The sequence below is a fragment of the Netta rufina genome (assembly GCF_964035555.1).
Source record: "Netta rufina genome assembly, chromosome: 5".
Lineage (NCBI taxonomy): Eukaryota > Metazoa > Chordata > Aves > Anseriformes > Anatidae > Netta > Netta rufina.
Genome location: NC_140128.1, coordinates 55,562,682 through 55,577,218, shown reverse-complemented (window position 1 = coordinate 55,577,218; position 14,537 = coordinate 55,562,682). Strand labels below are relative to the sequence as shown.

The window sequence follows — 14,537 nt, the reverse complement described above, 5'->3', positions numbered from 1 at the left end:
GTCCATAAAAAAAAACACGCTTTGTTTCTGCTGTCAGATACAATGCTCAGCCTGAAGCCCAAACCGTGGGGCAATGCTCTCTTTTATTAATATATTCTATTACTGGTGTGTGTGGGAATGGTCTGAGGGAGCACAGCAAACTCAGAGATAGTCACTAACAGCCGCAGGTTCTCTCCTGTTAGAGTTGTTCTGCAATTTTCCTATCGTCATTTTATGATGCAGTCAGAACATGTCTGAAACACCCAATATAAAAAGCAAACTGTTGCTGTATTTCTATTGAAAGGCCTCTGGACAAGTTCAAGTTTGGACAGCATTTAAAAAAAGCCTGTTTGCTAAGGCATGAAAACATGTTACTGCTGTCCTTGGTTCATTGCATATCTTAGAAAAGGCAAAAATCTACTTAAAGCAAATAAAAAGAGTAATTTGTCTTTATGCAAAGCAAATCTCCAGCTCTGGCTGGGCTTCTAGGTGCAATGAGTCCAAAGCTGAGTCCTTCCACATGGCCATCGCTCCCCTTTCTGCATGCAGAAAAGCTGCAACAAAGACTACAGCCTTTTCACTCCTTGTTCCATACAGACAGCAGAATCTGTTTTTTCTTCCTGGGTCTCACAACTCTGGGCAGCAGGAGTGATTGCAGTCTGATGTGTGTTAATGCTAAAAAAAAACAAAACCACACATCTTGACACTAAGCGGTTTAAAACTTAAGGTGCAAGTACAGCAACTGCAGTGCAAGAAGGACAAAAAAGCAAGGGGTCCCAGGTGACTTGCAGTGCCCTGCCATCCTGGCACTGAAATCTGTGACATTGCTAAACCTGGGCCATGTCAGACTGGGAACCAGGCGGAGAACCTGAATCATTGGTCACTACCAATGCCTCTGCAAACCTGTGGGGTTTCTCAGTGAGGCACAGACCCCACCCCAGCCTACACCCATGCACTCCAGAAACAAAAATCGGCAACAGGTCTCAGATGAGTACGTGCCAATGCTCTGCAATCTGGCAAAACACTTCAGTAATTCACTCTGGTACAATGATAGCACAACAAAGGGGAGTCTTATGCAATACATTTGTAAATACATGGCCACGCTGGCTTTGCTGAAGCATTGCCACATTGTGAACTTAAATACAAATAACAGGACTGCTGTCTGCGCAGCTTGTTGCTGTGGGAAATTACAGCTAAATCTCCCCTTGCAAAGTGTGGGGAGCTCAGTGTAAATAGCAACACAGTGGGAGCCACTTGAAATACATGCAACAACTTGCGTGGGTCCTAGAGCGCCGGCAGCAGCCCGGCATGTTCTCAGTTACCGTCGGCTGGAAAATCATTAACTAGCTGTGTCTGTACAAGGGGCAGAGAGAGGCTTTTGCCAGAGAAGGGAAGGCAGGGCGTTAGCATTTCCAACGGCTCCCAGTTAGTTTGCATATGGTGCTGTCAGGCTGCTGTGCTCATTTCCAACCTGATTATTAACATTGCTAACGGGGAAGGGCCTCGGAGGGCAAGGACTGCACAGCTGCATGCCTGGTGCATACAGAGCGGAAATTCCTGGCTAAATTCCCAACATATACAGACCTATCTATTATATTAGCTGATCTTATAACATCACTGACTCAAATGTCTCAACCATACCATGAGAACTGCAGGTAAGGGTGAACATTTTACATGTATGAAGCTTTCAGACCTGCATTTACAAATTACACACCAGAAAGGGGATCTTCAGTCTCCATGCTGAACTAGTCAGTATGCTGTCAGTACATGTGGTACTCCCTCCTGACAGAGTTAATCGGAACAGCTTCCCTAGTTTCTGATTTGAAGAAGTTCAGTAAGATACATTGGTGAAGTTTAATGTTTCCATGCTGTTTCAGAACTTGTTTTGTGTTGGACTGGTTATCAAGGACAACACCATCAAACAACCTCAACATCCAGACTGAAGAAGGGAATTTTTCAAGGGCACAAGATTTCTGAAGAGAGCGCCAGGGCATCCTAAGAAAATAGCAGGCTTCGTTATGCTAATCCACTGCGTTGTGTTTTATTCCAAAGAGTGGAATGATAAAACGACATAATAAGCTCTGAACTTGTAAAACGAGAAAACGAGTTGGTTTCCACATTCAGCGCTTCACTCAGCAGCTTGCTGGATATTTTATAGAGAAATCCCATGCAAATGAATCTCTCTCTTGCTGGAGCTCTTCAGAGTATATGGTATGCGGTGCATATGCATTATTTTAGTAGTAGCCTAAAAAGATCTTGGAAAAAAAAAATAAAGCTAGTAGTATAAGGTTCTATCTTCTTAACTTGGATTCAGTAATGTTTGTGGCTTACTCTCTATACCCAGCAGAGCAATCAAAGTACGACACAAAACAGAGCAGTTCTCAAATGTAGTTCAAACACAAGCATAGCTCAGTAGACTTCAAGCAGAAGAAATCCTGACCTATAATATTATGAAGATGATGAATAAATGTGTCTGTTGCATCTGTCAGCAGTGACAATCCATTTCTAAACATAACCTCACAGGCCCCCACGCAGTCAAGTGTTTGGGTCCTAGAGGTGAACTTCATTTCCAGATTTCCTGCTAGGCAGCTTTCCTTTACCAGTGCCTGTCCAGAACTCACAGCTTTTGCAAAGAAATGCACAGACCAGGCTCTGGCATTTTCTTTCTTTATGGTTATATTTTATATATTATTACATTTTCCTCCTTGTATTTCAGTCCCCAGAAGATGAAGATAAAAAGCTGAAGGGAAAAATTTGCTTTCTCTCATTTCCTGTCATAAAAGTAAATAATATTTCTTCACTGTGAAAACTGAGCAGTTTGAAGGTGGCATCCCATTGCAGCCTGTCTGCAGCGTTTCAGCTGCCATATCTGAATGTTTTGCTCAGTACTCAGCAAAGGACAAAGTGAGAGACTTCTTTTTAAGAACTGCTACGTACTCAGTTTGGAGGGGAACACAGTAGTCCACTTTGTCCTTCCCTCTTGTGCCCTGTCTTTTTAAGCTAAAAAATGGTGTTTGTACAGCGCTTAGCCCCACGAGACTGAAGCCTTTAGGTACAAATGTAGCTCATTTAAATGGTAATGTACAACAAAATGAGTGGCACCCTTCAAAACCAGGGGCATTTGTAGGTGTATCTGTGCCAGGTGCTGACAAATGGTGTGTCATTGTTACAGACTGCGGGAAAAGGTCTAGGTGAGCCAATATTTAAAAGTCAGTTTTTGCAGTCAAAGGCCAACCTCTAGAATGTCTGCGTGCTTCTCTGCGCCTCTGCCCTGGAGCACTGCGTGTGCCTCCCAGAGAGCAGCGCACTAGGACTCTGTAGTTATTTCCCTACAAGGTCAGATCAATTAAAATGTGCTTTAAATACAGTCACGTGAGCTGTGTCAAACGCTCTGCAGCCCTGATTAGGTCCCTGGCATTCTGAAGGGCAGCATCTAAAGCAATCTGGTGACCTCAGGCAGGAGAGCCAGATAACAAGGAGGCAGGAACTTACTTTTTCACTACCCTGGGACTGAAGGCTTTGCTCCTTCTGTCCATGTAATGCACTGACTGTGATGCTGGGAGTTAACTAATGATCTGGTTCTTCCCCTGCTGAAGTCAACAGCAAAGCTTCATTTAGTCTCAGTAAAAGACAGGCTTGTGTTTTCAGAAGTCAGGACAAGCTTGTTCAGCCATCCCAGGGAGACCAGGCAGCACAGTGTGAGCTGCTGCATTCCTTTGCTAGACCTGATAGGAAGCTCCCATGGAAATGTTTACATTAAAGGGGGAAAAAATGAAGCAAAATCTTTGCAGAATGGGGCTGTACTGACTCATGCCAAGACATAGGCTGTCCATCCGAACGACAAATCGACCAAACAAAAGCTGTCTCAGGGAGACCTCCTGGCCAACAAGCTTGTAATAGCATCCTAGTCTTTATAGCACATATTAGTGTAAATGTAGTACAAGCGAATTATGCTACTGAATCAGTGCTGATGCAATGGGGAGAAGCAGAAATGTGGCATGAGCATCTCTTTTCTGTCCATCCCCTGGTCAGATGTAGCCAAGGGATTGTTGCCCTTTCCTCCCATTCAGGAGCCATAGGGATATGCCCAGGAATAACCTGTCTCAAGATGAACACAATAGTGAGAAGCAAAATAGATAAAAATGGCAAAACCAGGCCACTGAGGAAGTGTTCATAACCCAGAGTCCCAGTGTGGGTTGCTCTGAAAGATTCCCCTCCATACCCCTTCAGTCCTCCAGCTTAAGGGAAGGGTCTTAGAAGGGGAAATAATGGGCTCCTAAGTAAGCTGCTGTAAGGTTACTGTGGTGCTAAACACAACCTATCATCAGGCAGTTCCCCTGCAGGTCTGATAATAAATTTCTCTGAACATCTACACTGTCAAGAGTTACGTCTTATTCTCTGTATTTTACAAACAGATTTCTGCAAGTCAAATTCTGCATGAAGCCATGAGATGCTACGTACAGGAGCAGCCTGGGAGGCAGTTTCTGCTTTCTAATTTGCACTCGTGATATTGTTGCACATCAACAGAACTATTCTTTCCTTTCTCCCAAATACCACTGATAAGTAAAATACTTTTAACAAGACCTTCATCTGTGAAAGTCAGCATAGCTCCCCTGAACCACTGCTAAAGCAATTTACACCATCTGAAGCCCTGAAGCAAAAAAATCCAAGTCAGTGGGATATAAGCCAAAATTTGAGTGTTTTGCTGGATACAAACCAGATTTACTTGTTTGCTTAAGCAGGTGCCTAAGTGCTCTAGTGAATTGGGGCCCAAAAACACCACCATTTTTTATTTGTGTCCACTTCTGCCAGCCTGGACATCTGATACAGAGGTCATCTTAGAGCCAACATTTTTGCCTTAAACCCTGCTTATAGCCTCAATATAGAACAGCTGCCTGTGGAGTTATGTTCCATGCATAACTTTAAAAATAAAATGCAAGTGACTGGAAAACATGGGTTTATAACTAGAAACAAAATACTTGGGTACCTTGAAATAGAAATAAATGAAAAGCTTTCTGCATGCTGAGAAAAGAACAAATAATCTCATATTTCTATTGCATTCCCTATTAGTACTAATGTTTCAACACTGCAGTTAGGGTGTCCTAGCTGGAACTCCTTAGACCAGAAGCACTGTTTGGAAAAGAGGTTTTATACATACATGAAATTCATTTTTGCCTACACATCATCTGATTTCTCTGTAGGAAACTTGTGTTTGTAATAACTGCATCTACAAAGACCTGTAGTAATGTCCCTGTAGATATGCACTGCTTAGTATGCGGTTATCAACAGCACAGCTTACAGGAGTGACTACTGACTCATCATCTAACTTGCAAATTCTGACAAGCAAGTTGAAATCCCACCTCCCAGAAGTGGTTTTATTTATTGGCCCATGACTATTGGATGGGAAAATGGAAAAGTAAGCTTGGAGGCTGCCTCCAGAACCCAAGGTTCTCCTTGCTTTCCCGAGTCCCTGATAACCAGTAAGAGTCTGGCTTTCTCTCTTGATTTTTGACCCAGTCCATACTGTATCTCTTCCTACAATGTGCCTGCACACGTGTCCGAGACCCTACACATCTCTCCTCTCCCTGCCCCTCACACACAGGCAAGGTAACCTTTGGCCTCCTGGTTAGAGGAATCTGATGAGAGATGGCGTTTGAGGAAAGGGGAATCCTTGTCCCACTTCCTGAACTTTAATATTCAGGTTTTATTTAGAGACACCATTATACTGATTTAAAAATACAGCATCTACATTTTGTGGAGGGGGACCCAATCTTGTCACCATGAAATAAACATAGTGTGAGCTGCTTGGTAAATTGGGCCATCAAGGGTCCAAGAAAGGGTTCCCCCGGAAGGAGGAGGTGAGGGATTTCGTGGAAAGATCTGCATCCAAGGGAGAAAGAATTCTAGCATGAATTAGCCCTGCCAAGAGTAACTCAGAGAGTTCTCCAGCACCACTGTGTTTCTAAGGTTTTATTTGGTAATGTAACAAATTCAAAAAGATCATTCCTTCAAGCATGCAATTTAATGGCTCTCTTAAATCATTAAATCTCAATAGAAAATTAATGAAATAAAGCATCCAGTTTCATTTTGCAATTATAATTTGCAACCTTATATAATTAAGCCTTTTGCAAAATAGGCTTGAATTATAAACTGAGCATATGTTTGTATGAATCTTAACTCGGCAGAACTGCAAAGGTAACCAAAGAGAAAGGAATATTATGGGATCTGAGGACTTGAGATATGAAAGATTTACTATCCACAATTACCAATAAAGAACATAATTTGCATATGGAAAAGTCCACTATTTCATCCATCAGTGCTTCACCTTATTTTGCATCTCAGACTTGTTTTGTGTCACCAAGCCAGAGGCTAAATGTATTTAATATGCATGCTATTGCCATGTTGACATGGAACTAAGCAGCCCTGAAATGACTCTCTTGCTATTTTGTGGAAAACATAACCATAGCTACAAATGAAGGAAAAGTATCAAAGGCCGCAGGACTGATCAGCAAACACTACGTAGATGAACATTTAAACAAATCAGGTTTATGTAATTTGGAATGGATAATTGGTGGCTTGATTTTTATTTCAGACAATTATGATATTGCTGGAATTGGGGAGAAACAACCAAGACTTGTGATCTGGCAAACAAATGAAACAAAAACTCTCATGTCCATTTATTAGGGGTGTACAGGCTACCCTGAAAAGATGTGAGTCCAGCCTGCTGTGCCCCAGGGCTCAGAGGATACCACTAGTCAACACACCTTATAGTAGGCAGCACCATGAAGATGACTGTCTTCAGGGGATGGTTCAATGGCACCAGCACAAAACTTACACCCCACTGCAAAGCTCCCATGAAAATATTCTCCTTCAGCCCTCTAGTTTAGAGGTTTTCTCCTTTGCTAAGAAATCCTCATCCCTCAGCACACTGCTGCCTTTATTTTGATTGTATTTCTTTGCACTGAAAAACCCACAATGTATAAAATCACTGCTTGGTTTTAATTCGATCTTTGGAAGAACCGTGACTTTTTGCACATGCACAGAAAGTAAATACAAGAATTTACAACTTAATAAACGTATCTGGTATTCAAGGATATCAGTGCAGGGACCCTCCAGAAATTCTAGATGACACATTTCCCTGTGTACAACTCACTGTAGTACCAAATTTCAACAAGTAAACACGGTGCATCCTTTTCCAGGCATTAATCACATTAGATAAGAGCAGGGCATCCCTTGTAACCTGTGCAAAGTCATAAAGGTATTTGAGCATCAGACTCTTGCTCTCACTCTCCCCCCTCCTCCCGCTGTAGAATAGGAGAAGCATCTACCCCCCTCACAGACATCTTAGGAGGGTAAGAGAATGCAGTGCTTGGATGCTGTGCATGGAGGCTATGAAGGGAGAGAGAGAAGGAGGGGAAAACTTCATGCATTACAGCTCATTTGACCAAATGGCTGGAAAAATACTTGAAATGGTGCCATTAGAGGCACTACCTTTACATTCAATCTGCCTGGAGTTACTACAGCTGGCATCAGTGGGAAATGAGGACCAGGCACAGCTACTGCTTAACCAGAGAGCAAATGCAGCAGTGTCAGACAGAAATAAATACTGTGATGGACCAAGAGGGCCCAGGGCTTGATTTCAGTTCCTAAAGTTTGTGTGTGTTTGTAGACCCATTTTTAATTGCTTTGTCTCATCAGGGAAAACAAGCATCTGAGCTGACGGTCTTTGTTCTGTAAGCTATGAAGTGCTAAGGGAATGTAAGTATTGTCATTGTTATTTATTTTACCCTTTGGTGTTTTGCCTCTCTCCCGATTGGTTTGTGATGACTAATGTCAAAACTCTCTTCCGTTATCTCTCTTGGGCAAAGAGATAATATGACATTTAGCATTGTGCACCACAGGCCATCCTCTCTCTTCCTAACATTAAGATCACTTACATAGCAAGAAGTCGTAACAATAGATGTATCTTTTATTCACAGATAAAAACTGAAGCAAGCTGTTATAATACATATTTGTACAAAGGACTTGAAAAAACCATAAAAAGGAAGATGATCAGAAAATATGATTCATTATGAAATGTGGTATTACATACACTATTAAACCTTTTCAAAAGTATTTGTTTGGCAACAATTTATCAATAGTTCCCACACTTAAGTGGCCTCCTTCAAAAAAGCACAAATCTCATGCAGCATGTATAAACTTGATCCTGAGGGTTTGCCTTCCTTAGAAAAACTGTAAAAAGATATACTATTTGTCTTAAAAGTTCAAAATGCAAATGCTATATTTATAGTCAAAACTATATAAAAATATGGACCTAACTTAACATTTACAAAAACTTTGTTTCCTTTTTTTTTGTTTGTTTTATGGTTTTGGTAATAAACATAATTCTCAATTCCTGAAGTCAAAGAGGAAATAAGAAAACCAAAACAAACCACAGTGCCCTTTGTAGACATCCTCACCTTAAGTTAACGACTCCAAAAAGACCAGGTCTGTGATAAGTGAGGTTAGTAACCAAGAAAGTAGGTAAGCAGTTAATATATATCTATATATGTATATATAAAATGGAAAACAAACATTTATTTTGATCTGAAAAAGTAATAATACAAAACCTGAAGGTAAAACAATCATCTCAAAATGCCATAATACACCTTTTCAATAGATAAATGTTCATAAAAATATCTTGAACCCTAACCAAGAAAACAATTATAATACAATTTTAATTCTGCTACATAAAACAGCTTTTCTATGAAACAAGAAGGCAAGTTCAGGTATGAAAACATAATTTACTTATTGCTTTTGCTACAATGTTGTTCTTTTTTTTTTTTTTTTTTTACATATAGTCATAAATACACTATACAGTATAAAATATTTCGTAGGAATACATTTTGTGGTCTGCTTAGGTTTGCTGGCTTTAATTCTAGCACCAAATACAAAAATGAAAATCAAATGATCTTTAAAGGCACTTCCATTGTATGTTTGTTTGTTTTTTTAATGTCTTGGTTTGTACTAAATTTCTTCACTTCCATCTGGCAGAAGCAATACTTGTTCCTACTTTTATCTTTGTACAGTTCAGGTCACGTTGAGGCACCAAATGATTTATGAACATTCCCATCCCCTCAGCTGTTTCTTTCTCCTACAACATTCATTGTTGCTTTTTAGTCTTCACCTTTCCTCCTTCACTTTCCAGCTACTTAACCTCTTTACTTCATGTCGGACGATCCAGCTTCACTTCCTTCAGTCCCTTAAAAAAACTTCTCTTCAAACTTCCACTTCCCTTACTCCATCTTGTACATCTGTTATTCCAATATCAAAACACGTCACTATCATGATATGTGACTTGCACAGATTAACACACTGCTCCAGTTCCTCTGTCACTTGTTCCAGTGCCTCCAGGTACTCCTGTGACTCCTTATCAAGATCAGGATCCACTTCAACTGTCAGACCAAAAAAATAAATATGTAAGATAAACATCTCACTGCAAAACAGTATTCTATCACAAGGGAGAAAATCGTGTAGAGGACTATTTTACTCCTCTTCAACTAAGACATATTTTCACTGTGTTCAGCGGATGCAAACCTCTACCTTGAGGCTCCATTTAAGCACAGCACTCAATCTGTTTGCAAATCTCATGCCTCAGTTTCCCAACCGTAACATGGGTTTTGGAAACATTTTTTCCTTCTTTGAAAAGAAGGATGATGAAAGATTATATAAATATTAACAAGAATCACAGTGATTTTCCACTGTATTTTTTTTCAGTTCTTCCATTTCTGATACTATCTAGCACTGGAAAAAAAAAAAAATCTGTATCACAGAAATGCTAATGGGGTCACAGAGTACTTTAGAGTTCATTTCAGCAGAGTATCTTAGCAACTGCTTATCTTTGTCAGTGGGACTGCTCACATGCTGAAAAATTGTTACATGTTGATCATACTACTATTTTGCATAAGACTTACAGTCTTCTTTCCACTTATTTGGATCCATCATCAACCTGCACTTTGTCTCCTCCAACTCTTCCTTCAAAAACTCATGCTTTGCCTTTACTTCTCTGATTCGCTGCTGGCGCCTTTCTAGTATCTTCAGCTTGGTATGGAAATACATCAGACCCTTTTAAAACAGAAAAAACATTTCATGAATTTGCCTGTTATGAGCTGACCTCCAACAGCTGGACACAAACTGCTCCCAGCTCACTACTTATGAGTTAGGAGGCAACGGTTTTTGTTGTTGTTTAAGTTGTTTTCTGGTGGTGGTGGTATTTGGTTTTTAATTTGGAGTGTAAATCAATGGCCTCCAATCTAGACGAACAGCATGCTACATCACTAGAGCATTTGTTGCATTTCTCTGAATTAGTAAACATCTCCAATATATTTTGAGATTACTAATGCTTGTAGTTTTCCAGTAGGGCAAATGATAAACACAGCCTAATAATAATGTAAAGGTCATATTTAGTCCTAAGACATATGAATTCTTATTTTCTTAAAATATTCCTACCTTCTCAACATCCTGGAAAGGCTATTATGAAAGAAATGGGAAAAAGGCATCAGAAGAATATAGAAATTCTTGTCTCCAAAATAGAATTAGCTGGTGTTTTCCAATTACAAACAAACCATACTCAGTGTATCCCTGACTTAACAGAATCCTGTCATTTACATAAAGAGTTAATGACCCTACAGTTGAGAAAGGCTGTAAGGTTTCATCAACTAGGGTAAGATTACAAAGTCTTCTCATAATATATTCATTGGTAACTTCCATTTACACCATCAGTCATGTTAAACACAATTAATTCTAGACAGTAATCATTTTCATTTTCTGTGTTAAGGGTACCCCAACATATGAATTGTAAAATTAATAATTATAGTGCTTTAATTGCAATCAATTTCCTGAACACCATCCCAGCATTCAAGCAAGGATTCTGCCTGTATACTGTAATTTAAGTTGTCTACAGTTGTTGTAAAATATGTGCTGACCTCAGTTTCCTCTTGTCTGTGTCGCTGTAATCGTTCCACATCATCAATCTCATAAACTTTAATTTCAAATGGCTCTTTTAAAGTGCCTGGCAAAGGTGGTAGGTCAACCCATTGGCCAGTGACACTGGGTTTTCTTCCTAGGGAGGCAGCATCTGGCAATGGAGCAGGAATCAGTCTACGACGCTGGAGACCTAAAACACAAAAGACAAGTGTTCATCAGACTCTAGGAGGACTAACAGACTACAGTATATTACAGCAGTAAATTAAAGATCTAGGTTCTTCAGAAACTTAGGAAGAAATGCTTTTCTTGCTCTTTTCCTTTTAGAGAAGTACCCTCAGGTTGCTGATTGAATTACTGTCTTGGCAAAATATTATCCTCTTGGCTCCTCTTGGGAGTAACAGCAGTTCCTCTTCCCAGAGCAGATGACTGAGCTCCAGTTGTTTATTCTCTCCTTGCAAAAATATTTTTCCTGGATTAATTTCTCTTTGGTGAGCTATAATGGTACCCATTACCTTGCAATAGAAGTATGATTGTGAGTAGTTTCTGACTGATAATGATAATGGCAGGCAAGTCAGAAAATATCCTGCTCCTCCAGTTAAAACCAAGCAAGGCTATCTAAGATCCCCTTCACTGCATTACTTCTTTGCAAAGAGACAACAGCTCTCTCCAGAACTACCACCAATACTTTAAGGAGCTAAATACCAGCAGTTCTCAATGACACTGTGGAATTAGGAGGCCTTTGGCACTTCAGAAGGCAGCAACCAACCAAGGTGCCATTGAGTCACCTCCAATGTCCAGGCCTATCACTATTTGCACTAACACTCAGGTCAGAGCATGACAAACCACACCCATTCCTTTTTTTCCCCAAATAAGCAGCAAACCATTACATTGATACAATTGCCACAACTTGTGTTTCCTACAGCAGAAGCTGACTTGCATCTTTAAAAATGCTGTTACTTTTGTATACAAGAGCTGGCACTTTGGTGTCCAGCATTTTTTGTGGTCTTAAGTCTCTCTCTTCATTCTCTCAAAGACTGACCACTACATCACATACACTGAGGATGAGTACACACACGTGGGGATGATCAGACAATGTTAACAAGCCTGCAGTCCAATCCCTGGGCAAACAGGAGGGCTGAAGGCCACCAGAAACAAACTGAAATGTCACGTGTTAGCAGGAAGTATAAACAGCTTTAATTGAAAACCAACTCAGAGGTAAGGAGTCTTATTACTTCTGGTCATCTTGCCAAAGGGAGCATATCCAACAGACAAGACAGTGTTGCTCAGAGGAGAGTGCTCCCAAGATAACTACTGGGCCTGAGACCTCTGCAGGAAAGTAAAATTCACGTTAAGGCCATCAGGTAAGCCCTGCCACAAGCTTCCAGAGCAAATGGAGACAAAAGCCCTGCAGGTACCCCTGAAAACAATGCACCTCCACAGATACTTGAAAAGTTACCTGGTTTACATAGTCTTAAGAAAAATATCCCTCATTCTTCATTGCATACTTAACTTCTAAGTAACAACATCAATCACAAAGGGGGTATTTTGAAAAGGGTAAGACTTGATTCTGCTTCTACAACACCTGTTCATCATTCTCACAACCCAACTTGTTCAGCTTGAATCACCGCTATTTGCCTGCTGAAATCACCCACTGTAACTCTGAGCATGTAACTACATTGGTCAGAGCAGGATTCCGTCTGAAAAGGACATTGAACAGATGCAGTAAGACTTATACACTAAACAGACAAACTTCAAGTCCTTCCACTGAACCAGACAAAGTCCAAAGGTGACATCGGTTCTCTGAGGATGAAGTTCAAGGATAAGGGAACTATATATCCAGCAACATCCAAGGGAGTAGGATCTCTCCAAAGGATGATTTCCCTTCCAAAGCTTCCTTAAATGCAGAGACTGCATAGCTAAAACACAGTCTGGAGCAATGTAAGCAACATCAAGAATCTCTAACACCTGGCAAAGATCACAATATATTTTAGGCCAATAATGGGTCTGCATCAAACATTTCTTCTAAGAAATATTTCACAAAGTACCTAAGAAACCTTTTTATCCATGTATAAAATACATTATGGTCTCAAAGTCTAAAGCATTCCAAAAAAGTAATGCATAATTTACTGATATAGAGTAATTTCAATCGGAAAAAGAAATAGTTTGTCATTTTTAAAGACCTTATAAGCATTTCCTGAGGCAAAAACAAATAGAAATCCATCAGTGGGTAATGCCTTCTCAATATGTGCACAAATTTTACAGCTGTTAATATTGATTTGTAGGAAAGGTTTAAGAGGTTGATATGCTATGGAAAGAGAACTGCAGCAAAATGCTGCACTAAGTTTCCAAACTGATTTATCACCTGCTGAAGCAGCTCAGTTGCTCTGACCAAAAAGCACCCTGAGATCTACATCAGTTTAACTCACTTGGGCTAGATTTTTTCTGGTTTCTGAGACAGAATTGAGCATTATGGGTGTCTACAAGGACTTTTCCAACCAAAAACTCAAATTCAGTGCATTGCTGGTATCCTACTATATTTCTACCAGTCAGTATGCTTAGGTTGCTGAATGAGGCTGCTGGTCATTAGCTACATGGCACCGATTGTTACCGATTCTTTACGACACTACAGGACGACGTCAAGCTAGATCAATAAAAATCACTACTGTAACAGCAGTCATATGATCCTGATTAAAGTTGGCTACTGCCAGCTTCCATGAGGAGGTGCACTTATATGAGCACCACCTCCAAAAGCAACAAGGAAAGGCACCAGAGAGCAGAAAAAAGGACTCAGCACTTGTACATCCACCTTTGCATGGCACAGTCAGAGGCATCCACCTTGGCACAGTATGTGAGCAGGAGCCTCTTCTGAACCACTCTCCCCATCAGTTTGCTATCATTTAGTGAATCTACATGTGCTCCCTAAAATTACATTCTAAAACTACTACCACAGATCAACACGATAATTTTGTGATTAGCTGGCAGCAGTAACGTAGGATTTGCTTGCATCTTGCATATGCACCCTTCTGCTCTGCCCCCAGGCTCCACCTTTGGATAACCTAATGCACATCCAGCAATCCTCATTAATTCACAAGCGCTATTCTCCCCTCCAGGCCTATTCCCTTGTTTCCAAACGGGAGCCCCAGCCCACCTCACTGAAATTTTTCTCACCAGCTCCCAGCAGCAGAGCTCCTCCTCTCCTCACTGACCTTCTCTCTCCATTCTTTCCCAGCCTGCGCAAAAATTTCTCACTTGATCCTCAGAAAAGCAGACACACTCCTCCCAATCCACCCATATACCCTCCTAATCTGGCTATCCTGGTGCCGTGCTTGCCACCAACCCTGCTGAGGAAGGAACATCCCCTATCTGCCAGCAGCCATTTGCAGCCTCCTCCCTCGCAGGGAGGCTGCCGTCGCTCCAGGGCATGCAGCGCCTCTCCTGCCCTCTCCGCCGCAGCACCTGTGTCACACCTGCAGCTTTGAAGTGAAATAAATGACAAGTAGCTGCTGTCACAGCAATACAAGCGCACAAGTGCATGCAGGCAGTCCTGGCTTCGAGCTCCCCCCGAACCACCTCTCCCTCTCAGTTGGAGGTGC

General features: G+C 40.9%; 1 protein-coding gene across 1 annotated transcript in view; it reads right to left on the bottom strand.

The window, feature by feature from the left end:
• Positions 1–8,018: 8,018 nt before the first annotated feature.
• Positions 8,019–14,537, bottom strand: part of KIF26A (kinesin family member 26A) — a 99,898-nt gene continuing 93,379 nt past the window's right edge. The window contains exons 13-15 of the mRNA XM_084287592.1: positions 10,944–11,134; positions 9,933–10,083; positions 8,019–9,413 (exon numbers count right to left, since the gene is read on the bottom strand). Coding sequence (XP_084143718.1) covers positions 9,238–9,413; positions 9,933–10,083; positions 10,944–11,134 — 518 coding nt within the window. The 3' untranslated portion in view covers positions 8,019–9,237. The remainder of the gene's footprint in view (positions 9,414–9,932; positions 10,084–10,943; positions 11,135–14,537) is intronic.